Below are 26192 nucleotides of genomic sequence, written 5' to 3'. Positions count from 1 at the left end.
ATTACCCATTTTGGAGCAGATGATACATGAATGATATCACCGTGATATCACATTTGTCTTATAGTTGGAGATATGATTCACCAGGGCTTGAACAATATTTTGCTGTAATCATATTGCTTGTTTGCAAATTGTTCCTAAATAGTTTGAATTTCATTTTAATGAAAGATGTTACACTTGGTAAATAAAATATTCACACTAAAATTCATGTTAGCATTAACAATGATTATTTCAAGGCACTGACCTCCCTTTAGATACAAAACCACAATATTAAATGTGAGAAAACTTTAATTTTTAAAAATACCCTCTCTAAAGCAGTCTTTATTGTCATCTTTGAGTTCACTAAGGAATCCTTGGAGGTAGGAGGTCTCCTTCATGTTCCTCCCCCCCCCCCCCCCAAGGAAAATAAAACTGGGAAGGAAAAGAGAACTTTCCCGTCAGATTTTTAAAGCGTTACTATTGTGGGACAGTATGGACTGGTGTACCCCTTAAAGGCATCTATTCCGAACCTCGCCCCCCCAACTCCTTAAGCTCGTATAGGATAAAGGCGCTCGATTCCACACGCGCACCGCTCCGGAGGGTGTGGGTCCCCGCGACCCGTGCGGCACCGCAGAGGACGCCGGAGCTCAGTAGAGAGGGACGCGCTCCGCCGGCGCGTGTGTACTTGGTTTGCGCTGAACGAGTCCCGCGTCACGGGAACCCTTTGTCTGCGGGACGGCGGCCCGGCGACCACGTCTGCGCCGGGAAACGGCGTCCGTGGCTCCGCCCGGGCTGGGGGAGGGGAGCGCGCGGCGCCGCGCGGGGAGAGTTGAAGGAGCGAACAAAGAGCTCCCGGCGGCGCCCCCGCTGCGTCCGGACGCCGGTGCCGCCGGGAACACGGGCCGCGGCCGCCTCCCCGGGAACACCCGTGTGAATAACCGACGGAGATTGATCGAGCCCAGGACAAAGCTTTGCGGAAACCCCGTGCGCCCGGTTTCCAGCGGCTTTGGAATCGTCTGCCAAGTGGGGGATTCGGCGCGCAGCGAGCGCTGGGAGCGCGGCCGCGGACCTCGCGTCTGGGGCGTGGCTCCGGCCTTTTTGTCTTCTTGCCACCCGCCGCCGCTTTCCCCGTCCCCGCCTTCTTCTCTTTCCTCTTGAAAGTAGCTTCTCTTCGGGTACTCCTCCTCTGCCTTCCCTCGCCATCCCGCCCCTGCCCTGCCCTGCCCTGCCGTCCGGGAGGGCAGCCGAGGCGCACGGCGCGGCTCCCGGGAGCGGCTGGCACCGCGCGCCCCGCCCTGCGCGCTCGGAGCCGCGGCGGAGCAACCTGCCCGGGCGACCCGGACGCCGCTCGTCAGCGCCATTGTGTGGAGGAGCCCAGGGGGTGTGGGCCCGGGGCCCGGGGCCCAGAGGCGCGCTCAGCCGGAAAGTAGAATTTAAACCTACGAGGTGAAACTTTCCTGGTCTCTGAAAGACACCATCTCACCCTGAGGTCGCCGGAAGCTCAGAAGGAAAACGCATCCGATTCACTTCAACCCCGATACATCGCCTCTGCTGAGAAGTGAGCAGTTCTGGGTTTCTGCAGGGCTGGGATGAGAGAGAGGGTAGGTGAGTGGGCAGGAGATTAGAAATGTTCCTTTGGGCTCTCCTGGGGTTGCTTGGTTGACGATTTCCACGGGGGAAGAGACACAGCATCTTGTCACTTTGGGAGAACCGAGGGACAGCAGCCGGGTACCCTCGATGGTGGAAGCCGAGCTTTCTCCTGGGTTGGCGGTGTCTGGGCCCGAGCTCAAGCGTTCTCCGGTGGCGCTCAGCTCCGGAGCGATTCTGCCTCATTGGAAACAAAAAGAAGGTTGCATAGGCCAAGTACCGCGTTTGGGTGATCCCCGTTAGTGCGACCCACGCAGATGAACTAGGCCACACATTCTAGGAGCATGAGGCTCCAAGAGAACACCCAGAAAATAAGTTGATGGACAACTTTTTTCTCCCCTCAAATGTCTCCTTTGTTCACTATTATTTTCCAAACCAAGTTGGAAGGAGATCCCGGGAAGAGAAAGGGAGTTGGAGTTCTCCAGTAACATTTCTTTATAAAGTGAGGATTGACAGCATGTTACTAAGTTATGGTACTGAAAATAGACAATAACAGGAATAATACTAGTAAAGTAACTGACAAGTATCTCCCCTCCTAATAGGACTTTTTAAAAGCAGAACTTTCTGCCTAGTCATGCCCTTTTTAATGCTTTAGAGAAAAATTATAGTTCTAAGGAAAAGGCACCTAATTGATACTAGCTGACTAACTAGCGGAATCACTAGGGAGAAGCCAGGAGGCAATGGATTGTTATTTTCCAGATTTTGTTATTTTCCAGTGATGGTTTCATCTTTGGGAAAATTGCACGATAGAAATTGGTCTTATCACTATGAGTTAGGATGCACCAGCCTTCTTGGGTGCAGTGTCATTCTGTCTCAGAATTTGGCTCCATAGGAGGGACTAGGCACTGAAAAAAATATAATTTTGCCTATGACATATCATCTGAGAAGATGCTTAAGAATAAAATATTTTCTATCTAGCAATCACGCATAAAACAAATAATTCATAAGAACTATAAAATTTGGATAAGTGTAGAAAAAGTCATCATCTGTAATTTAAGAAATTGTGCAGAGTCATCAATAAACTTTTCTAAAAGTATTTTTAAAATTATTTCCCAAAGCTTTAAAAAAGAAGAATCCCTTTAGAGTTGCTAGTGACGAAACTATATAGATGATTTCTAATGCCATAATTTTCTTGAAACGGAAGTTGACTTAAAATGTATATATATATATATATATATATATATATATATGTTTTAGTCTAGTCTAAAGGACTTGGTTTGCATTTCTCAAACTAAGAATATTAAGGGTTAGAGCCGTTTGAGAAAAGTGCCATTTATCCATAGCAAATTTTCTTCAGGAATCTCCATCATAACCCTTTTCCTGCAGTTGACACTGGGAATATTAATTAAACAAAACTCTCTCCACTAAACTATTCTTTAAATTGCAGATTTGAGGTGAGAAAAACCGAAGTTGAAAAATCAGGGTATTTACAACTCTAGTATGTGGACATCTCCTTTTCCTCTGAAGCTGCTGCTTCTTGACTTTACCCTCCTTTTAAAATCTCCCCTGCCCCCAATTCTTTTCTGACTCCATGTATCACCCTTGCCAAAACATGCCACCCTGAGACTGTGATGGTTCATTCAGCTGCTTTCACATCGTCATCATTTCGCGGGAATGGGATGGGCTGGAGAGAGCGCCTCCCTGGGCAAACCGAGAACTGACAATACTGCATCTTCCTCCTAAATCCAAGGTCTCTATTAAGCACCTTCCAAATCTCATCATTTTCTAGGGCTTTCGTTGCATAGCAAAATCGCCCTTGGCTCTATCACAGTGCAGACATGTTGTATGTTTTCCTTCTTTTGTTTCTGTTCCAGACTAGACGGGAAGTTTGGTGGCGGAGAGGAGGGAAGAGAATGATCTGGTGATGGACCGTTCTGAATCGCATCCGTAGATTCTTCCTAGACAGCCATGAGCCAGCCACCGACCGGGGGCGCTGCCGCGGCCGCAGCCGCAGCCGCCGCCGCCCCCGGGGCCCCCGAGGCTCGCCTGCACCCGGAGGGCAGCAGCAGAAAGCAGCAGCGTGCTCAGTCACCTGCTAGACTGAGGGACAATTCGGTGCGACAGACCCCCGCGGCCGCCCGGTACCCGGTGGGAGCCGGCACTAAACTCAATTCCGTTCGGCAGCAGCAGCTGCAGCAGCAGCAGCCGCCGCCACAGGGCAACAGGACCGGGGCCCGCGCGGCGCCTCCGGCCGGCGCCCGAGGAGGCGGAGGCGGCGCGGAGAAGGCGGGGCCGCCCGCTCCCAAAGGGGCCGCGCAGGGAGCTGTCCAGCCCGCGGCTGGTGCTGAAGCGGCCCCCGCGGCGCCCCTGGCCCCGGTGGGCGCCAAGAGGCCTGGCCCGACCGAGGAGCCGCCCCGGGAGCTAGAGCCCGTGCCCTCGAAACTCGGGGAACCCCCTCCGCTCGGGGAAGGAGGAGGAGGGGGTGGGGAAGTAGGAGGAGCCGGCGGCGGCTCCGGGGAAAGGGAGGGGGGCGCTCCGCAGCCGCCGCCGCCCAGGGGCTGGCGAGGGAAAGGCGTCCGCGCCCAGCCGAGGGGCGGCAGCGGCGGGGAGGGGGCCTCCCCTCCGCCCCCCGCCTCTGCGGTCAAAACCCCCGGCGCCGGCGGTAGGAACCCCGGAAGCGGCGTCGTGGGGGGAAGCGGCGCAGGGAGCTACTGGAAGGAAGGCTGCCTGCAGTCTGAGCTCATCCAGTTCCATCTCAAGAAGGAGCGCGCGGCGGCGGCGGCCGCGGCTCAGATGCACACGAAGAACGGCGGCGGCGGCAGCCGGAGCTCCCCGGTCTCCGGCGCCCCCGCCGTTTGCGAGCCTCTCGCCGCCCCTTCCTCCTTCCCGATGGCGGCGGCCGCGGAGGGCCCCCAGCAGAGCGCGGAGGGCGGCGCGGGCGGCGGCGGCATGCAGGCGGCGGCGCCCCCTCCGTCGCAGCCGCACCCGCAGCAGCTCCCGGAGCAGGAGGAGATGCAGGAGGAGATGGAGAAGCTTCGAGAGGAAAACGAGACTCTCAAGGTGAGGGGGGCGCGGGCGGCAGGTGGGGGAGGGGAGGAGCGGGCCCGGGGGATCAGGGCGTGTCCCGGCTGGGGCGCGCGGCTGCGAACCTGTTAGGGAGCCTCGGGAGGGAGGGGAACAGGAAACGCGGGGAGGGGGTTCCTAGGCCTGTTCCGGTTTCAAAACGGCCGGAGACTGGTGGCGTTAGGCTTTAATGTGAACCCGAATCTGGGCCTCCGTTTCTCTGATTATCATGGTTCGCCCCACATTTTCATGGAGAGAACGTGACAGAGCAGGAGGGCGAGGGGAGGCCCAAAGAAGGCCCGCGTTTCTAGTTTCTCCGTGTCCCTCCTGTCTCTCGGAGAGGGGGCGATAACGCTGAGGATTTGGAATTGGGATGGGGTGTACACGGTGTATGCCAGAGGGGTGGGGGGCCAGGGGGTGTTTGACCCGCGGCCTGTCACCCCAGAACGAGATCGACGAGCTGAGGACCGAGATGGACGAGATGAGGGACACTTTCTTCGAGGAAGATGCCTGTCAACTGCAGGAAATGCGCCATGAGTTGGAGAGAGCCAACAAGAACTGCCGGATCCTGCAGTACCGCCTCCGCAAAGCCGAGCGCAAGCGGCTCCGCTACGCGCAGACCGGGGAAATCGACGGGGAGCTGCTGCGCAGCCTGGAGCAGGACCTCAAGGTCGGGGGCGCGGGCGGGCGGGCGGGGGCTCGGGGCCGGGCTCTGCTCTGAAAGCCTTGGGCGGTGACTGGCAAAGGGCTTTAAGGACACGGAGATTCGCAGTTCTGACCACGAAGCATCAGTCCCGGGAGGGAGAGACGGGTGGGCCTGAAGAGCCCGGTGTGCCAGGCCTTCTGCAGAGGCGGCTCTGGGCTCTCCCGGAGTAACGGGGCTCTGCTCTAGCAGGGGTGGTGGGAAGAGGGCGCCGGGGTCCCCGGCAGACACCAGGGTGTGGCAGAGCGCAGCTGCCTCGGAGGAGCCGGGGATGGGGGGGGGGGGATCGGGCGCTGCAGGGCGGTGCGGCGAGGACGCCCCGGGGTCGCTGGAGCCCTGAGTAGCAACAGCGCTGGGTGCAGGGGAGTCTGAGATTTCTCTCTGCAAGATTCCCCCCCCCCCATCTTCTACCAGTCCTTTGCTCTACTTACCAATTCCGTAACTCCCCGAAAGGAAAATTGCCCAACTTAAGACCCCTCTTGGAAGTAAAGGGAGCATGAAGTAAATAAAAGAAACACTTCACATTCTTTTTAATGTGAAGTTGCTTCTTCAGAATCTCCCCCCAGTGGAGAAATTTCAACTCTGAAATGCGTCTTAGGCAGGCGTGGTCTGTTCGATTCAGTTTAACTGTAAGTCGGGTGTTACCTTCATGGCCTTGGACAAGCAAAAAAATATAATTTTAATTGCATTAACTTCAAGATAGAAAAATCAAATGTGATTATCCTATATTTGTTTCAAAGAAAGCAATGAGAAAACATTTTATGAAAGTCAGTGTATTGTTATTTTTTTTCTTTTAACCTTGTTGATACTATGTACTGGGAACCTTGGCAAGCATTGTTATATATATTATTATCTCATATATTTCTCAAGAGAAAAAAACAACAACACCCTATAAAGTAGGGGTTATTAATAGTATCATTTAACAGGTACTTAAACTGGATCTTTTACTAAGGTTAGGTGCCCAGCCTCCATCCAGCCCTGTAACTCAGCTAGTCGGTAGCCAGGCTGGCTCCTCACTTAGTCTAAAACACAGCCTGGTTCTGAGCCACTACACAAGACTGCTCCACTTTTCCAAACCCTAAAATTTCCAGGATAATCTCAGAACAGGAGGCAAAATGCACAGTTTATTTGTTTTTTTGACAATCTCAAGAACTAAAGTGGTTCCTAAAACCACGTACCTGGAAGTCCAGGATCAAAATTCATGCCCCAGACCCCACTTGTGAAGATTTTGTTTTTTAGTCTTTAAAATGGGTGATAATAGAAATGTCTACCTCATAGAATTAGAGAAGATATGTGAAATTTCTCTACACATGATAGACACAATTGAACGTTTATTACTATAATGTAGAGGTTGATACGTTGTTAGCTTATATGACCTTGAGCATATTACTTCACCTATCCAAGACTCCGTTTTCTCATTTATATAACTGGAATAATAATAGTACCTATTCATGGACTTGTTGTAAGAGTTAAATTCTATATGTATGTGAACAGCTTATATGTAAAGCATCTGGAATAATGGCTGCATATGGTAAATGTTATATAAGTGTTGGCTCTTAATATTTTAATATTTTTAATATGAATGTAACTTTAGCCCACATATTTTGTCTTTAATTATATTTTATTGTTACAAACACTTTCATTTAGGTTGCAAAGGATGTATCTGTGAGGCTTCACCATGAATTGGAAAATGTGGAAGAAAAGAGAACAACCACAGAAGATGAAAATGAGAAACTGAGGCAACAGCTTATAGAAGTTGAGATTGCAAAGCAAGCTTTACAGAACGAACTGGAAAAAATGAAGGAGGTTAGTATTTGATTATCTAATGCTGTGCTCATTATTTTAACTCTTTAGAAAAGCATTCCAAGGACTAATATGACTGTTAAAATAATTTTATTTTTTCATGATTATAAGACAGTTTGTTTTCACCCAATATAGTAACAGATAGATGAATTTATACTAATAAAGGAGAATTTTTCTTCAGTCCTACATCTAACTTCACATATAGACCTGTGACTGATGTTTCAGCCTGTGTCATCTAAACGTAGGTTAATTAAATAAATTACGTATCTATACCAAACAAAGGGTGTCAAGAGTATGAAGGAATGAGCCTTGTGTTAGCAGAGGGGAAGAACTAGTTCTGTGATATTACTACTGAGTTCATAGCACCATGCACTTTTAGGATGAAAAAGGTCATAAAGTCTATTTAAGCTAATCTAATCATTGCTCGAATCCTCCTTATAAAAACCTCCAAATGGTCTAATGCTTGAACATCGCCAGTTAAAAGATCTGCTGCAGTAGCTCATTCTATCACTGCATACCTCTTTTGAAAGGTTTCCTTTGTTTTGAGTTGAAATCTATTTAATTGCAACTTCAACCAAGTCATGTTAGTTCTACCCTTTTGTGTAGAAGAGTCAGAATTCTCTTCTACATCAGTTGTTTTCAAGATTCCTACCTTGTCCCTGAATCTTCTCAAAAAAATCAGCATCGAAGAAAATAATTGGAAGAGAAAAGAAACAGAAAACGTCTATCAAGAAATAATTAGCTTTGTGATAAGTAACAACTTGAATTAAAATAATATTTTTCTTTGAAACTGCCTGAGAGAATTCAGTACAACTTGTGAAAACCATTGAGAATTACCAAATTACGCAAGTAATCCTCTGAACATTTTTCTCTGCTTAATTATGCAGATTTGAAATGAAAATCTTAATCTTTCTGTGGACTAACTGCGACATTGCAGTTTTCCATTTTCTGCGCTTATGTCAAAATGGTATAAAAGTGTATCTAGTGTGTAGCAGTGAAATTATCAATAGTCTAATTAAGAATATGTGTCAGGAATTGTAGAAAACTGTTTCGGTGGGGTAAACTCTTTGGTGACCTAAGTTTCCTCTTATTCTTATACTATACTGACTCCAAACATTTTTAACATGACGTTTTAATGACATGCAGTTCTTGGCTAATACCCAAGGGTGGCTGTGCGCTACAGTAAAAGATCGTGGAGGCTGGGAGCCTTGTGACTTTCTTCGCTGGTAACTGAGTTGACTTAAAAGGCCTCTAACTCTCTTTCCTTCTGCGTATTCAGTTGTGGAATGTTGTTTTCAAGGATTCTCAACATCTCCTGTGGCTATCGTGGATTTTCTCGTGAAATCCTGGCGCCTTACCGTTAAAGAGCAGCATAGATTTTTTTTTTCCTGAAGTTGAGATCAAATGTGAAATTGAATAGATATATGTTTCTTCAACAGTAGTGTACAGTTGAAATTTGTCAAAAATTGACAATTTCCAGGAGGTAGCTGTGTTCGTTTGCTAGCGCTGCTCTAATGAAGTATCACAAACTGGGTAGTTTAAACAATAAAAATCTGTTTTCTCCAGTTCTGGAGGCAAGGACTCCATAATCAAGGTAGTGGTGGGGTTGGCTCCTTCCGAGGGCTGTGAAGAAAGGACCTTCTCCAAGCCTCTCCTTTTGGCTTGTGGATCACTGTCTTCAGGTTCACATGGCATTCTCCCTGTGGCTGTCTGTGTCTAAACTTCCTCTTCTTATAAGGACACGAGTCAGATTAAGGCCCACCCTAATGACCTCATTGTAGTTTGATTGCCTCTATAAAGACCCTATCTCCAAATAAGGTCACACTCTGAGGTACTTGGGGTTAGGACTCCAGAATATGAATTGTGGGAACACAATTCAACCCAGAATAGTAGCTATTAAATACCTTCATATAGGCAAGCAAAGAGAAAGTTCATTGTTAGTTCCATGAGGCTTCATTCCATGTTCATCACTCACTTGTTTTCTACCATGTTCTTTGTTTATACGATTAAAAACATTCAAGTCAAAACAAACTTCATTTGACTGCCAAGGATATAAGAGAAGTACCTTGTGATTTGGTGTCCTGTAGATGTTTCTCAGATGGATATCTGGAAAGTTGGATTTAGGAATGACATCAGGGCTTTCTGATTTTCATCCTATGTACAGGAAAGGAGAAAATGCCAGACAGGTGGAACCCCCCCATCTCAAAATAAAAACCAAAATAATCTGGCTACTGGGGAGAAAGGCTGGAACCTGGGCATGTCCTCAGGAGAATCTTTGTAAAGATGCATTTCCTTGATTCTGTTCTTCACACCCTTCCCAGTGACTACTCAGGATTAGGAAAGCACTCTTGCAGCACCAAGTAGTGTGGGTATATGTGTTCCTTCCAAAGAGCTAATTTTCTTTTTCCTTGGAATTATAAAAGCAAAGTTCCAATCTCTGATCTAGAGACTACATCAGTAAAAGTGTAAGGAATTTTTAAGAACAAGTGTGCAGTGTATCAGCTTCTAAAGGTAACCTTTTATTACACAGATAGGCTCTGAAATAGCATTTGCAGTTTGAGAAGGTGGGGGAAGGGTGGCAGAAATAGAAATAGAAAGGGAGGGCAAGAGAGTGGAAAATAAAAAACAGGGATTCTAAATGTAATATAGGGGAAATGAGAAACATTCTGGTAAGAAATTTCATAATCATTCTTATGAGGTTGACTTGTATAGTGCTCAGAAAAGTGTCAGAAAGAGAAAAAGTAGTGTAAAAATATGTTCAGAAATCAGAAATGTTTCATTTAATTAAGATTTTTGTAATGGTAATTTTGTTGCCCTCTGAACATAAATATTATAACTGAGCTGTAATGATAACTGGCTCACTTTGTAAGGTAGAGGCTGTGAGTTTAAAGACTGACTTGTCCCTCTGTGATTGCACCAGCTTTCTTGGTTGTAAAATGAAAACGTATTCAAGTCCTGAGTGATGGTTAACCACATGACTGTCTTCCCTTTGTGGCGTTCTACCAGCGGAGAAAACACAACAATGGAAGGCCAAGCTTTCCATTATGAAGAGGAGATACTAGCTGGGGAATAAAATCATAAAATATTAAATAGAATAGACTAGAGAGAAGCAATCCTCCAACTCCCTGATTTTAGTTTCTTATATGGAGCCATATAGATGTTGAACAGCACAACTGAGACCAACAGCCCATCGGTTGGAGTTTGGAAACCATTTACTGAAGGTTTAACTGACTTCAAGGGTGGTGACCAGTTGCTCTCGGGGCTGGTGGCTACGCAAAGTTCTGTGCCCCTGCTCACATCCATCTGCTTATCTTCTCCCCCTGAGAGGATGGATTAGGCACCCGGGAGTAAGAAGAGTTGGATAGAGACAGGATGGAGGTAATTAAATAGGTTTACTGCAGTTCCTTGCTTGTATTGAAGCAGCTGATACTCTGCCAGTTGCAAGCAAGAGGGACCTCTCAGGATGCTGCCGTAGAACCTTAATGGCATTCTCACTCTGATTATAAAACACTGACGACTACTAGCAGTGTGCTTTCTCACAGTAGAAAAATGCCTTTACATTTATGTAACCTGGGGAAAATGATGGTGTCTTTCAGCATCACAATGACAGATGTTATTTTATGGAAACTACGATCAGCTCTTTGAATGTGAGGACAGGTTAATGCACAAATGGCATAAAGTGAGGACCTGTGAAGGGCGAATCTTTGCTTTATTGAATTGAGGGTCGCTGCCCTTCGTGAAGTCCTGCTGCTATAGGAAGAATTTTTATTTTCAAAGCTTTGAAACTCCTGTGCTTTTCAGGAAAGAGGGTCTTCTCATGCCACTGTTAAGGTCTGGTGCTTGGAGAAGTGTTGATAAAATTTAAGCAAATAAATTACTAACAGAGGACTTTTGAAAATGGAAACAGAAAAAAGTAAATGAGATGGTGATGAGCGCTGTTTATAATTAGATCTTTTACATTTCAGAATCTGTACTTTTTGTATTGTCTCATGCCTCACTTGCACACAAGAGTCTGAAAAGAAAATGATTCTCTTAACTTTTCCTGGTCTTTGCTCTAGAGGACTCTTAACTGGCCTACAACAATGGCGCCATTTATCTTGGGACTTTTATTTGCTGTGTATTTGGTTAATATATCTTATCTATTGCCATGAGCTTTCACCCTAGAACAAAAAAATAATTAATGCTATAAATTTCTGTCTCTGTTTTTTTTTGTGTGGCATTTTTTGGTCTCTACTATAGAGAGTATATCTGTATAGTCACTCTCTTTGCAGACAGAACACATTAATGAACAAATGCTTGCCCTGCATGATTATAATTACCTATTTATTTTCTTATATAAAATAAAGAACTGATTGTAACTATACTTGGTTTTGGTAAGGCATATCTATCTGTTATAAATTGCAAAGAAGAAATGCTGAGTGATAAATCAGCAAAGAAGCAGCCCAAGAGAAATTTTATAGGGAATTCCTTTGGCATTTTGAATATTTCCCCTTAATTCTGATAGTGTTCTGATAATTTGAAAAAAAAGAAGAAATAGTAGTCATTGATATTTTTAAATGATATTACCATAAATATTTTCAAATGCATCAAACACTATTACTTTAGTCATATCTTCTCAGAGATAACAGGTTCTTGAATAATATAGGTAAGAAAAACAGAGAATAAATTAAAAACAAGGAAGCATGTACCAGCTCAGCACAGGAAGGCTTGTCTTCCAGGAGGTTATCATGTATTTTTAAAGATGTATTTATTTAGTTAGACTCACTGTGAAGTGATTCCCAAGACTCAGTCTTAGATAAGTAGTTCCTTTACTGAGATGCCCAGCCACCAGCAAAAGCAAGTAGTATACAGATCAGAAGAACCTTATTGGTGGATTATTTTTTGAAGCATATTGAACTTTTATTATAAACTTCAAATTTCTGATTTTTTTTTTACATAAAAATATATGCCAGCATAACTCACCCTACATAGTTGATTAGATCCCTGTTTCCCTCTTGGCTAGAATTTTAAACTTTATATTCTTGAAACAGTAAGGCATTATAAAAATAGAGGTTTTACCTGGTTAAGCATCTTCTGTTGAGGTGTAGTTCCCAGTTGAACTATCCATTGATTTTGATGTTTGCAACATCATGGACTTCATAGAAATTGTTCAGCCAACATATGAATTTGCTGATAAACCATATCCATGGGAGTTAAAGCCCCAACCCTGGACTCTCCCAGTTTAACAGAGGGTCTGGAGTTCTAGGCCAAACACTGAGTTATTCACCCTTGAGACATGAGCAGCTTACTTGTGTTTAAATATCTGCATGGAAGTACGCTACTTATAGAGTTATTGACATCTCTTCTCTCTCCAACCTGTCTTAAAAAGAGATTTGAAATGGTTCACAGTAAATCATAAACATTGAAATAAGGGTTTAAAAATTAGGTCAAGTTAGAATTCTGGGAAGATGAAGGCAAACTTAGTCCAAGGGGAGTACATTATTATGAATAGCTCTGAGCTTAGTAGCAATCAAGGTAGGGAAAGAAATATTGAAAAAATTTCTTTCCTAGGTGTGACCAGATACATGGAGGCAACTCTGAGCTCCCTACGAGATCTCCTGAGGAATCATGAAGAAAATAATTTATAGCACAGAAAAATATTGACGATTATAAACACACTCTATTTACATGGCACCAATGGATGGATGAGCTTTCTAAATAATTGTCAGTTCTCATCTATACTATCAATACATTAGGAAGTAAAATTTTGCAGAATGTAGAACTAAGGCATTTCATCAGTAGCTGTGATCTTGAGTGTGGTTTCTTGGAAAGTGCATATATCATGGAGCTGAAACTGGCTTTGAAACCTCACCTCTCACTCCCTATGACCTTGAGCAAGTAATTTTAATTTATAGGCCTCAGTTTCTTTATTCATAAATTTGGAAGTTATACTGAATGCTTGCAAAGGTCCCTGTAAAACCATCATTTCTTTTACTGTGTCAGTTTTCTATCTCTGTTCTCCCTAAAAGTTTTATTCACAGCCAGGTATGCCATTCCATTTCATTATTATTATTTTATTACTGTATCTTTGTCATGATTAAATCAGCAGCTATTTAGTGAACAGTAACTTACCACCTGCTGTAGTGTGGCCATGTAGATACCACAGAGGATACAAAGGTAGGGACAGCAGAGCTCTGTGTTAAAAGGAGTTTGCGTGCACTGGAGGCACTGCTGAATGGTTTTGAACCAGGGAGACTGGGACCTACAATGATTCTGCTGTTGATGCTACTCAGCATTCAGGGCCTGGTTTAGTGGAAAAATCAGAACTGAAGACCCAGTGTGCTGGGCTTAAGACAAGTGGAGCTTTCTCAATAATCTGAATCACACTCTTGATGTAGCCTTAGCTCTCCACCCCAGGAAAACACAAAGACCTCATGGTAATCAAAGAATTCAGCATCTTTTCCAATAATAAATAAACCAGAGTATTGAATGATGGCACCTAGACATTCTGATTTGTGCAAAATGTCTCTGAGGTGACTTTATGTAGTTTTCTGGGGTGAACCACGCAGTTCTCTGGAGTGAAACTGGCCCCTGGACCACTGCTAGGCTCTCACCATAGGAGGTGTGGCCCCTGAGTTAAGGATTGCTGGTTATCAGTTAAACATCCAAACATTTGTAGTTTGTTATTATTGAAAATTTATTTTTATCCCCTATGACTTCCCTGAGGATTTTGAAGGCGAAAGTATTTATAAGAGCATAAGAATCTTTCGGGTTGCCTGTCTGTGTGTGTGACAGACGAAACCTCCTGTAGCACTGACCCTCATTAAACAACCTAGTTCCTTCTTTAAGGGACTCTGAGGGTGGAGCTGTGATGTGCCTTTAGGTTTTGGTGGCAGTAATTAACCACAGTATATTCTCCCACTCCTTTCTACCCTGGCCACCCTTGGCTGCCTGAGACGGGCCTTGCCCCTAGCAGTGGCAGAAAATAGTTTTAGCTCTCTGTCTCAGCCTTTTCTTTGAGGCGAAAAACCCAAAACATTGATCTGACTTTATTTTAACAAACTTTTAAAGCAAACATTAATAAGTATGTATATAGTGTATATAAGGGGATAACAGTAAATGTCACCATGAGAAAAGTCCCTGACTTCAAGTTAATTATTTTTTGATAGACAAGACAGCCTTGTATAGGTTGTAATTTGACAATAGTTACACATTTGTATCGCTGTACTGAATACTTTGATATACATTATCTCAGGACAGTAAGCCCTATGAGGACAGGGCCTTACTTGTTTCGATCGCTGTGGCACCCTCACCATCCAGTTCAGTGCCTGGCATGTAGTAATTAGACTGCATTCTTCTGTAATATTGTAACAACTGTTACTTCATCTTTCACTTGCTTATATTTTTCACCCCCTGCACTGAACTCCTTGAGAGTGAGAATCGAATCTGTCTTATTTATCAGTGTGTCCACAACAACCAGAAGTTGTTGACACAAAATTGATAAACAATAAATAATTGTGAATGTGAGTGAATGGAAGTGAGGAGAGGTGTTTCAGGCCCTCTTTTGCAGAGAGCGAGAAGCAGGCCTCAGCACCAGGGCTCGGCTCTTTCCTGGGTGCTTAGTGCAACAGGGACAGAATGAGGAGGAAGCCTGTGAGTAACTCACCACGATTCCAGAGTTAGAGGTCTCCTGAGACTTTCCACCCTCCTAGAAACTTCCAGGTCTCCACCTCGCTGCTCTCAAACCCCAGCTATTCCCCTGAAGCAACAAGTCTTCCTTGCAACAAGCTCTTGTGGGATTCTTGGGAAGGGGATTGAGGACAGGAATTTAAGAACAAGGGGACAATTCTGCCTCCCCCTCCCAACACACACCGGCTCTGCAGTTGAATTTCTATGTGCTTTGCTGAGGCAAAGTGAAATGCAGATCTAGATAACGAGAGAAGGCTGCGGATGCTGTCGCTCCCAAGCACTGTTCAACTAAATTTGCTTTAAATTTTCAGTGTTTGGGATAGTCAGGTCAGCAGTAAATTTGGCTGAAGAGATATGGAAAATTACCCCAGGGCCACAGTTGCCTGATAACCATGTGCTGAGTGCTAATTAGAAGCCAGTCACTGTGCCAGATACTTTGTGTAGAATTATGTTGTTAATAGTTTCATTTTAGAGATGAACACTGGAGGCTTAGAAAGGTTAATATCAGGAGTAACAGGCAGGGTCCATGACCATCTGTCTGCCTCCGCTGGCTAGTGCTGCGCAACCTCACTGCAGGGACTGAGGCTGCCCCTTTCATGGCCATTTCTATCTTCTTCCTGACCCACAAATGACCTGCCCTCTTTGGCGACCTCAGTATTCCGAGAATCTCCAAGTTCTACAACTCTAGCATAAGTGTAGGGAATGCTGAGATTGCCAAGGTGCCCACAGGAAAAGTCTATTTTATCTCACAGAAAACAACTCTTTGGGGGGAGGGAGGGGACTAGCCCTAGAAGCATAGGGCTAGAAAAGTATTTTCAGGTCTGTTGATCTTGTCCCCTATTTTTACAGACTTTATACCTGTGTTTTTTCAGATAGGTCACTTAATAGCTGACCCTCAATCTAATCGCTTCTTAAAGGAAAATAAATATTTTCCGTATTTTTGCTGTTATTATTACCACATAGCTTTAGACTAGCTAATCAAGACTTCACTCCTAGAAAGAATTTTTAAGTCTATGAGATTGAAATTTCATCTATCTAGGACTCTAATTCTTTAGTATAGGCCTTTGAAACACTTTGCTGTCTCTTTTTCCCATGAGTGTCTACTACTCCGAGGCTCCCCTTTACATTTTACTTAACCCTAAAGTCATTCTAACTCCTCCCACCTGCCCTGTTCCCTCTCCCTTGAGGCACATCCTCGGTTCTTTCTGCTTCCCCACCCTTACCTCACATTTACATGTGTTGGGGGGGGGGTGAAGACAGTGCAGCTGCTCTTGCATTTATCAATACGGCTGACAATTCAGTCTGTCCGGATAAATGTGTCTCTCCTACCTTTGCTGCTCTTAAACATTTCAGAGAGAGAGGAGGGCTATTGTATTCAAGCACAAGATACTTTAGATTGTTCTGTAGCTTTCCTTGACTCCACATCTAAATTCTGTGCTTTCTGAATTTTAAAGAACCTTATTTCTATTTAAATCACATCAGAGGCTGTTATACATACAATAACTATCAATAAATGCTTGGGCAAGAGAAGAGTTGTTAGAGGAACTCATCTTTAGTTCCTAAAATTAGAATTTATTCAGTTCCTATTCAGTGTTATGTTTGAGTAAATATAACATACAAGTTCACTGTATTAGGAAGTATTTCCCAAATTGAAAATTCAATTGTATCTTGAAGACTTTAGACTTAATTGCATTTTAATGGAAATGCAATCACTTATTTGATATCTCTGTTCAAATTCCATTTTTACATTTCAGGGTCAGTTAAACTGATCTTTATCCAGACGACAAGTGACATTTGAAGATGACATTTAAAGATGTCATTTAGTTTCTCTCCTGACTTTTTTTATTTTATACTTATATATTTCACTTAATGGGCCATTTATATTCAGCATGATTCAACTCAGAAGCACTTAAAATTAAAAATTCAAACTTTATTCTACATTCATCTGCTGTCTAGTTCAATTATTTCCAAATTTTCTAACCAATTATTCATAGTGGTAAGTGGTTAATAAAATCAACTATATATATTTTTTCCTTCACAAAGTAAGTGTTCTTACCATTACATTGGCCAAGAACCTTGAATAATAGAAATAAGTAGACAGCACAATTGATTATTGTATTTAAGTGCATAATGGGCTGCTAATATATTGGTATGTGGTTGTAGCTACTGCTTCCTTGCACATGGAAGAAGAGATTGTCAAGGCCTTTATCAAATGGTAGCCATCTGTGTGAATTTAGGAGGATCTGTTTTATGCAAAGTATTGTCTTTCAAAGATAAAATACAGCTATCGGATTCATTTATTTAGATTTAAATTAGAATAATTAAGTTCTGCAATGATTTGGAAAGTTGTCCTATTTTTAATTCCACTAATGTTAACTTTAAGGTTTTTTTGTAATACATGTATGATTCTCAGTTTTCCTAATTACCAAAATCAAGAATGAAACAAGGAATTATGAATTGTTTTGGTTAGTCCAACCTCTTAGATTAATTTCTGGTTTTTGTTAATTTGATGAGATTATAAACTAAGATTGTTTTTATTAAATTATTCATGGTTATGGTATACAGTTTCAAATTAAAGAATATCTTTTGTCTCATATGTAATTATATATCCCTGTAAATAATTCTGTATATTCAAACATTTTCAGTACTTATTGTCAATGATTTTAAACCACAACTTCTACATTTTTGAGACCTCAGTTTTAAATAACCTTTAATTGATTGGGTAATGCTCTTAACTTTTTTTTTCCCCCCCAAGAAATGTTTGTATATGTTTTATTTTTTGAGACTCTGTACTTTTGAAAATAGCATTTGATTGACTTCACACAGAAATGGCAGAATGGAATTACTGAGTTAAAATTTTTCTTCTCAGATTATGCATTTTGTTGCATTAGCTTCTGGCATTTGTTGGCAGTGGAGAAGTGTGAGATTAGTCTGACTTTGAATCCTTTTTAGGTCAAATTATTTTCTCTTTATATAGTTATGGATATTTTTCTTTACCCTTTGTATCAATCAAGGTCCTCCAATAGAAAGTAAAATTCACCCTAGATGGATTAAAGGAATACAGTTACTCATAGTGGCATAGGTAGGATTAAGGGAACATACTCTTAATTTGGGCTGGTGAGGCCTTCAGAGACTTCAGAGATTAGCTACACTTGGAAACCGTCGCCATTTCTAGAGATGGAAGACATTGCTGAGGAAACAGTGTTACAGGGGCCGGTGAAAGCTGTACCTCTGGATGGAGGGAGGTCCAGCCATTAGGAGCCGTCATCCAGAGGGGTCTAAGCTACTGCTAAGATGTGGTGTTGAAAAAGTAAGGAAGTGAGGAGATATACCCTGAACTATCTTTTCTCCTACCTTTCATCCTTCAGCGTTTCTGCCAGTGCCTTCTACTGGCCAAACCCAATTGGAAGGCAGCTAGTAGAGGAAGGAAGCTGGGTAAAACAGTACACAGTGATCAGCCCTCTGAAGCACAGACCAGGGCAGAGAAGCGGCGAGAATGCATTTGGATAGCTAAAGGAGACTAAACAGTTCAAAAATATTGCCAGGACATAGCTAGGTGATGGCCTTTGCTTATAATATGTCCAGAACACATAGACTCTTTAATCTGAAAATTAACACTTAGCTATTCATATCTCAGAGGAACTTTTCTGTAGCATAGACTTGATAATCACATGTGCTCCTGGAAAAGAACAGGCAGAGTCTAGGTAGTACAGAAAGGATTCCTGGAAGATACTAGCTGGAAGCTTGGGGGATTTTTCTTTTTTTAATATATTTTTATTGATTTCAGAGAGAGGAAGGGAGAGGTGTGAGAGAGAGAAACATCAATGATGAGAGAGTCATTGATGGGCTGCCTCCTGCACGCCCCCTACTGGGGATCGAGCCCGCAACCTGGGCATGTGCCCTGACCGGGAATCGAACCGCAGTCTTCTGGATCCTAGGTCGACGCTCAACAGCTGAGCCACGCCCGGCCGGGCTGGAAGTTTGGGTTTCTTGAGCTCCTTCCACGTACATAACCCTAGCTCCAGGGCAGAGTTTGAACATTCCACTGTGCTAGGGGCCCAGCAGGTGTGTGAATGATTGAAGCTGTCTGGGTTAAGAAGAATGGGGCACACTGGGTATGGTACATCTCAATATTCATTTCTCACCCAACGTGTCCATGCCGTGACCACGACCCAACTTTATCAGGTCTTCTAATTTTTCAAGGGAAACTGGAGGTCTTGACTTTTGAAATGTAAATTGTCTACCTTTTAAAATTTGGTAACTAATTCCAAAATTTTTAAAGCACTATTGTAGGCTCTCGCTTTTTAACCTAGTCTAGGAATTGCTCCCCAAATTTGTTTCTACTCCCTTTCAGTGCATCTTGGGAATTATTGAATCCTCTGACCTTTAAAACTTTATCCCTAATATCTTAATGTGTAATTGTATAAAGGATCATTTTAAAGCACCTTTGCAATACCCACCCCTTAGCATCCTGCCATTTTGTAATGGCACTTTTAGCAGATTCCTTACAAGATTCTGAACTTGATACAACAATGATGTTAATATCACTGCTTTAATAAGATAGACAAATTATCATTTCAACTTATAAATGCTGCCTATCAGTGCTCAGCCATGATTTTCTAAATGTGTTTTAATTGCTAAATGCAATGGTGCTGAGAACCCAATTCATTAGCTAGAGCAAATTAAAAGAGCATGCAAATCTCTGCATTTGCTGATGACATTTATAGCTTAGTAAGCATACATTTACTGTGGGTCAAGAATCTAAGGCATACAATAATTTTTTAATGATTATTATTTCAAGTCATTAACCAGGTTCTCAAGTTTAAAAAAAAATCTCAGCTGAGAAAGCCAGTCCTAAATCTCTTTGTGTGGAGTTTTTCAAGGCCATATATTGTACCTATCCAAGTGTAATATATGATATGAATATTAGAGAAGCACTTGTTACCATGTTGCCTTTGCTTTTTAAAGCAAAATGGTCTGCTTTGGGATCAGTTCATTATTGGTGATTTGGAAAATCCTCTAACAACCTATGCTCTACCCCAAAAGTGGGTTTCTACAATGATGAAGGAGTTTCTTGTATCAGAAACTGTCTCACCAGTAGCTTTGAGCCCCTTGGGGGTCCTAGAGTAGTTTAAAGAATACAGAGGCTAATTTTCCCTAAGGATTTAGAGATGTTTTGATCATATAGTATGGACCACATAATGGAAGGCAGGCAGTTGTGTCCAAATCTGACTTTTAAAAGGAATATTCTTCAAAAAGGATTTTAAAAGCCTCAACAATTACTAAATATCATAAACTATCATCACAGTTTTCTCCCCATTCTACTTCCTCTGATTCTATAACAAACACACCTCATTAACAAGAGAAGCTCCCATTTGTTTCCTTTTCTCTGATAATCTTAAGGACCATGGAAGATAGATTTTTCTGGAGTTTAGTTCAATATTTCGTTTTTCAAGTTGTTGGTTTATGTAAATTTCACTCTACTAATCATGGAAAGTGAGTTCCAATCTAAAAACATTTAAGCACTACTAACAAGCAATATGCTAGGAAAAGACCCAAAATGTTGTAAAGCAATTATTGGAATCAGAGAATGACTTTTAAAGGGGAAAAACACTATGCAACTCTAGAGCCTTTCAAAGCCTCTTGGCTCTGAGGAGATAACCCTGATTCCCATACAGACAAAAATTCAAGGGTTTCCTCTTTCATTGATGTTCTGGTTTGGTAGCATGCTCTACAAAGTTCACTCATTAATATTCCTTAGCAAAAAACAATTCATATAACTCTAGAGTCAGTCTGACCTCAGCTGTAGATATAAACATCCGTACAAAGGGAGAAGTATGGAGGAGCCAAGAAAAGGAAAATTCATTGGGTTCTTTTATTTTTTTTTAAAAAGAAAAAACAACATGACCCCAACCATTTTAATTTGTCGTTGGTCCGAGGTTTTTACAGCAGAAAAATAGCTTTTCTAGCTTTTGAAAGTGTTTGTTTAAGCATTCACTGGAGTTTTAAAAAATAAGCTCAGAAGCCTTATAACTCAGAAAATAGGAATGGGGCCTGGACTTAAGGGACAGAAGGAGATTACCTTCTGGCAGAAGAGGGTTGAGTTATTTATTGCAGATGTGGGGCTGCATCTCGGGAACATACACTTCTGTATGGTAGAGACACCTCTCTACCTTTCTGACATGAAGCTCCATAATGATATCCAGAAGATCACCATCTTCCCCAAGAAAGGAAAGTTCACAGTTGTGTGTTTGTTTTTTTTTTAAATTTATTAGTATCTTCTGGAAACAAACCCTGATTTTAACTGTTGATCAATTTCCTTTCCCATATCTTTCAAGATTGTTTCTTAGAGTAAATGAATAAATAATGAATTTCTTTTTCTCTCTCCTCCATTCTATTCTTGAATAAATTCTGGCCTTCTTAACTATCAATCAGTAGAAATTTGGAACATCTAATCCTTGAATTACAATTGAGAATTTTCTGGGTACAGCTTCCTTTGAATTTGTCTTTATGTGTCAAATCTGTAAATTGACTTAAGTAAAAAACTTGTAAAATTAAAGATATTTTTCTTCCCCAGCATAGGAAAACTATAGAAACAGAAGGACAAACAGAATTTGCTAAGACGAGGGATGGAATTGACAGGTATAAATTAGAAACCTAGATCCAGGGAGCACTTAAAGATGTAGGTGTACAGCAGTTTTTTCTGAAAAGAAATAATAAAAGCTAAGTTCAAATAAACAAACAGCTTAAAAAATGTGCTGAGCCAGACCTTGTAAAAGCTTGACTGTTAGAATGAACTGTATTAGCTTTTAACTCATATCACACCTTTGGTGCTAATTGAACACCTACTTTTATTAAAAGAATCATCGGCAATTCAGAACTGAAAGGTGAGCTTTTATAATAATTTATTTAAAGCTCAGTTTTATTTAAAAATTTTTATGGAATTAAAATATTGACAAAAGCAGGGGAAAATAGAATCATGTAAAGTAAATTGAGATTCACTTTTTTTCTGTTTTTGAAATCTTCAACTGTTTTTTTTGTTTGTTGTTTTGTTGGGTTTGTTGGGGTTTTTTGGCCTTTTACATATGTTTTTGCTTTTCTGAAATTTGAATAAGAGATTTTTTCCCACAAGTATCAACTGAGTTTATTAGCTTAATGCCTTTTTTAATCTCCATGGTATTTTGTATGGTATTTTGTAAATGTGTCTGTCAGCTTTTGATATGTAACAAAACATCCCAAAATGTAGTAGCTTAGAACAAGTCATTTATTTGCATAATTCTGTGGTCCTGTCTATGGGTTTCTAGTCTCATTTGGGTCCCCACATATATTCAGCTGATAGTTGGGAAGCTCTGTTTCTTTTTTTCTTTTTTTTTTCTTTTTTTATATATATCTTTATTGATTTCAGAGAGAGGAAAGGAGAGACAGACAGACAGAAAGAAACATCAATGATGAGAGAGTCATTGGGAATCGAGCCCACAGCCTGGGGATGTGCCCTGACCAGGAATTGAACCTCGATCTCCTGGATCGTAGGTTGATGCTCAACTGCTGAGCCATGCCCAGAGGGGCAGGGAAGCTCTGTTTCTAGGAGTTGGGTAGCTATTGGTTGGGACAATGGGAACAACTGAGCCATGTGGCTCCTTTCATCAGCAGCCGATCCCAGACTTGTCCCATGAGGCAGCATGTTTCCAAGAGAGTGAGCAGAAGTGTGCAAAGTCTCTAGAGGGTAGAGTCAGAACTGGCATGTCATCTCTTACCACATTTTACTGCCATCACATTGGTCAAAGCAAGTCACAAGGCCAGCCCAGTTTGAAGAGGTATAGAAATAGACTCTGCCTTTTAATGGGGCACATTACGAATTGACTTCCCATTGGCAGGGGTAAAATACAGCCAGTTTTGTAAACTGATTTATTATGGGAAGCCTTAATCATTAATAAAAGTCTTAAGTCTAATGTATAATAGACTCTGGTTGGGGTCCAAAGGATAGATGCCTTTATGCTCATAATTTTCAGATTTTTTTTTTGAAACACTTACTGAATTATATTGCATGGAAAGTAACTTAGTTGAAATCAGAATTATTACATTGACATTTTCCCAAGGCTAGGGAAAGTGAAAGAGTCGGCAGAGTCATTGACTTGGTTCCTCCCAAATAGGGCTCTTTAGAAAGCAACTTGGAGAAGTGTGAACTGGGCTTGAGGGCAGGAAGATAGAAGCAGAGGCAGTCTGCAGACTTGAAGGGTTAGGGACAGAAGAGTGATTGTGGGAGAGAAGCTGATGAATAAAAGCTGTGAAGGTGTACATGCCATCCAAGAATATTGGTACCAGATATCCTTTACAAAACGATTTTGAGACCCAGAATCTTTATTTATGACACTGGAGAAAATAGATTGGTAAAAAACAAGAAAAGTAATAGAACAGAATAAAGGTATATTATATTTTAAATACTTTTCAACTCATATCTTTTGCCCTTTAATCTTTCTGTTGAAAAGGTTGAAAATATTTTTATTTTTCCAAACTTTGAATGGGACTTTGAAAATGGACTTTTATTTGTTTTAACCTTCAATCAACTTCTTGGGTTAGGATGCTTCAAAAACAAACCTGTGTAAGAAATAAGGTTGACGGAGCCATTTCCTTGTTCGGCTGACATTGTCTGAGCAACTACTTTGTGCCAGGTGTAGGTCTAAGAGCTGGAGCTCTAACAGAGGACAATGCAAAGAGTCTGTGCAGGTGCCACTCACATTCCAGAACAAGGAGACAGGCATGAGACAAATACACAAGTTCAATGGTGAGAGGAGCTGTGGAGAAAAATAAAGCAGAGTTAGGAAGACAAGGGTTACAAGGAGCAAGAGAGTGGAGCATTTATTATTTTATATAAAGTGGTCTGGAAAGTTCTCTAATTAGGGACCCTGAAGAGTGTTGCAGGCAGGGGAGAGGTCCCACATCTGGAGCATGCTTGGCATGTTTGAGGAACCATGAGGATATTTGTGACACCAAAGCAAGGGAAGCAGGGAGGCATATGGTGGGAGATGGGGTCTGAGAGCTTGTTTGGGGTAGGGGTGGGGCTGACCACCGAGAGCAGGGTGGTGGTTCTCAGAGCCAGCTGCATATTATACTCACCCTGGGAGCTTTGGACAGAATGCCTGGGCCCAAAACCAGAATCTATTTTAATTAGTGTGGATGGAAGCCTGGTCAAGTCTTTTCATAGCGTTATGAGGATAGATCCAGTTGAGGTCTCCTATCCCTTAGTAAAGCAGGACTCTGTCGCTGAGTGAGATGGAAAATGACTGGAAGACTTTGCACAGAAGAATCCCAAGATGTGGTCATCCTGGGATGCCTCCTTTCCTCACATTTCCCTTGGCCCCCAAGATCCTGACTTAGTGTAGAGCTTGGATCTTGCCTCACCCTTCCATGGAAGAGAGTGGAGAATGTGGTCATGAGCAAGCTCTCTGGGTGCCCTCACCTGACCCACCTCTGCCAGGCTCTCTGGTAGGTATCAGTGATACCTACCAGAGAAGGAAAGGAGGAGGTCTTTTTGGTCTTTTAGGTACAAGAGCCCTTCCTGTTCCCTTCCAAATGGGTTGGAGCCTGCCTTCATCTATGTGGGCCGTTATAACAAAATACCACAGATTGAGTGGCTTATAAACAACAAAATTTCTCTCTCACGATTCAGGGGGCTGGAAGTCCAAGATCAAGTTGCTAGCATGGCCAAGTGAGGGCCCTCTTCTAGGTGAGAGACTTGTTATATCTTCACATGCTGGAAGAAACTAGGGAGCTCTGTGGGGTCTCTTTTATAAGGGTACTAATCCCATTTATGAGGGCAACTCCTGAAGTCCCCACCTCCTAATACTATTACATTGGGCATTAGAGTTTCAACATACGAATTTTAAAGGATTTGGACCATAGCAGGGCCAAAGTGCCTTTTCTCTCCAGCCTTCAGTCAGAAATCCCCACGGTTCCCTCCTAATGCTGCCCTGAAGTCACATGTACTTACAGGATGACTCTGAGAAACAATGAGTGAGTATGTGACTACTGTGTTGACTATGTTGAAAGTACAAAAACACATTGCTCATGTGTAATCAATGTACACTAGTGCCCCCAAGCCCATGCAGCCAGGTTAAGAGCACAGAGAAGGAAATACTTGGAAATAACACAGCCCGACCCTTATCTTCTTTTGGAATAACAGTGTAATGTAGTTGTTCAGAGCAAGAGCTTTGAAGCTGAATAACTTATATCCTGTTTCTAGCACTGAGTGACTTATCCTTTGTGTGTTGCAGATAATGCTGTCAAACTCAGAAGACTGTAGTAAGATTAAATGAGTGGATAAATATTAGGTTCTCAGAAAAGTGCTTGGCATGTAGTTAGTGCCCAATAAATCCTAGATATATACAGTTATAGTTTACTTCTTGATTTAATCACCATACAAATGGATTTCTTTCTAATTTTATCAAAAACATGAGAGAATTTTATGCACGTAACATGTTTTTCAAAAACATTTTTGAGAGGTTCTTCCCCGTTACTTAACTGTTGAAAATGTAAACATGCTGCTAATTAAGAAGCGGTCCAAATTTCAATTGAGGAAGAAAGGCGGGCTCAAAACATTTTTAGAACACAAATAATCCATTTTATATGATTGCTGTGCAAACATAATTTTTGGCAAAACTCTCTAATTCCTGGCCTTTGTGTGGCTAAAAAGAACAGCAGCCTCTTTGGGACAAGTTGAGGTTGGGAATGCAAAGAATTAAGATGTGGACAAGGCATGTTTTCAGCATTTTTCTCTAGAGAACCATCTGAAGTGCCTACTCTGCAAGCAAAGATGAAAACCAGAGATTTGGTTCTAGCCTCCCAAACTGCTCCCCTTATAGAGGTCTTTCTACATAGTGGGTAAAGTTGGGCCAGGATGTCAAACAGGGAGGCCAGGACATTGTATCCTCATAGAAAAGGGACTCTTTGGACTTACATTATTCCTCCAACTTTCTCTACCCAATGAATCTTTCATCTTGGTTTCATTAGAGTCAGAAACTTAATAAAAACTTACTAGAATATGAAAAGATGATGAACTATTTATTGAAAATGTAAATGTGATACTTAAAGGTACTTACAGTCCTTGAGGCACCTTAAAGGCAATATACCTTTATTCCAGGGAAAACCTTGTTTCAGAGATTTATCTGAGTTTGACACGCCACCTGAGTGATAGTTAAATAAAAGTGAAATAGAAAATGCCTCTTGGGAAAGAGTGGCCTAGTTTCAGCATTTCTCCTGAATTAATTTAGAGGCTCATTTTAACTTTGCCCACAGGATAGTCTAAATTTCTCTTCTCCACAAGCTGACCTCAGTCCTTTCAGTGTCGTCTTCTATCTCTCTCTAAAGTGTCTCTACTTCCATTATTTCTCTTCAG

General features: G+C 42.2%; 1 protein-coding gene across 2 annotated transcripts in view; it reads left to right on the top strand.

Annotated features, from left to right (window-relative positions):
• Positions 1–781: 781 nt before the first annotated feature.
• The window catches only part of MTCL3 (MTCL family member 3), a 32527-nt gene continuing 7116 nt past the window's right edge, over positions 782–26192 (top strand). Inside the window, exons 1-4 of one of the 2 annotated variants that reach the window (XM_081140974.1) lie at positions 782–1534; positions 3438–4623; positions 5072–5296; positions 6977–7135. In XM_081140974.1, the coding sequence (XP_080997100.1) occupies positions 3532–4623; positions 5072–5296; positions 6977–7135 (1476 nt within the window). In that variant the 5' untranslated portion in view covers positions 782–1534; positions 3438–3531. Of the gene's footprint in view, positions 1578–3437; positions 4624–5071; positions 5297–6976; positions 7136–26192 lie in introns of both variants that reach the window. The other variant, XM_081140975.1, reaches the window with a different exon arrangement.

This window comes from Miniopterus schreibersii (assembly GCF_964146895.1).
Source record: "Miniopterus schreibersii genome assembly, chromosome: 6".
Classification (NCBI taxonomy): Eukaryota; Metazoa; Chordata; class Mammalia; order Chiroptera; family Miniopteridae; genus Miniopterus; species Miniopterus schreibersii.
This window is presented reverse-complemented; position numbering and strand designations above follow the sequence as displayed.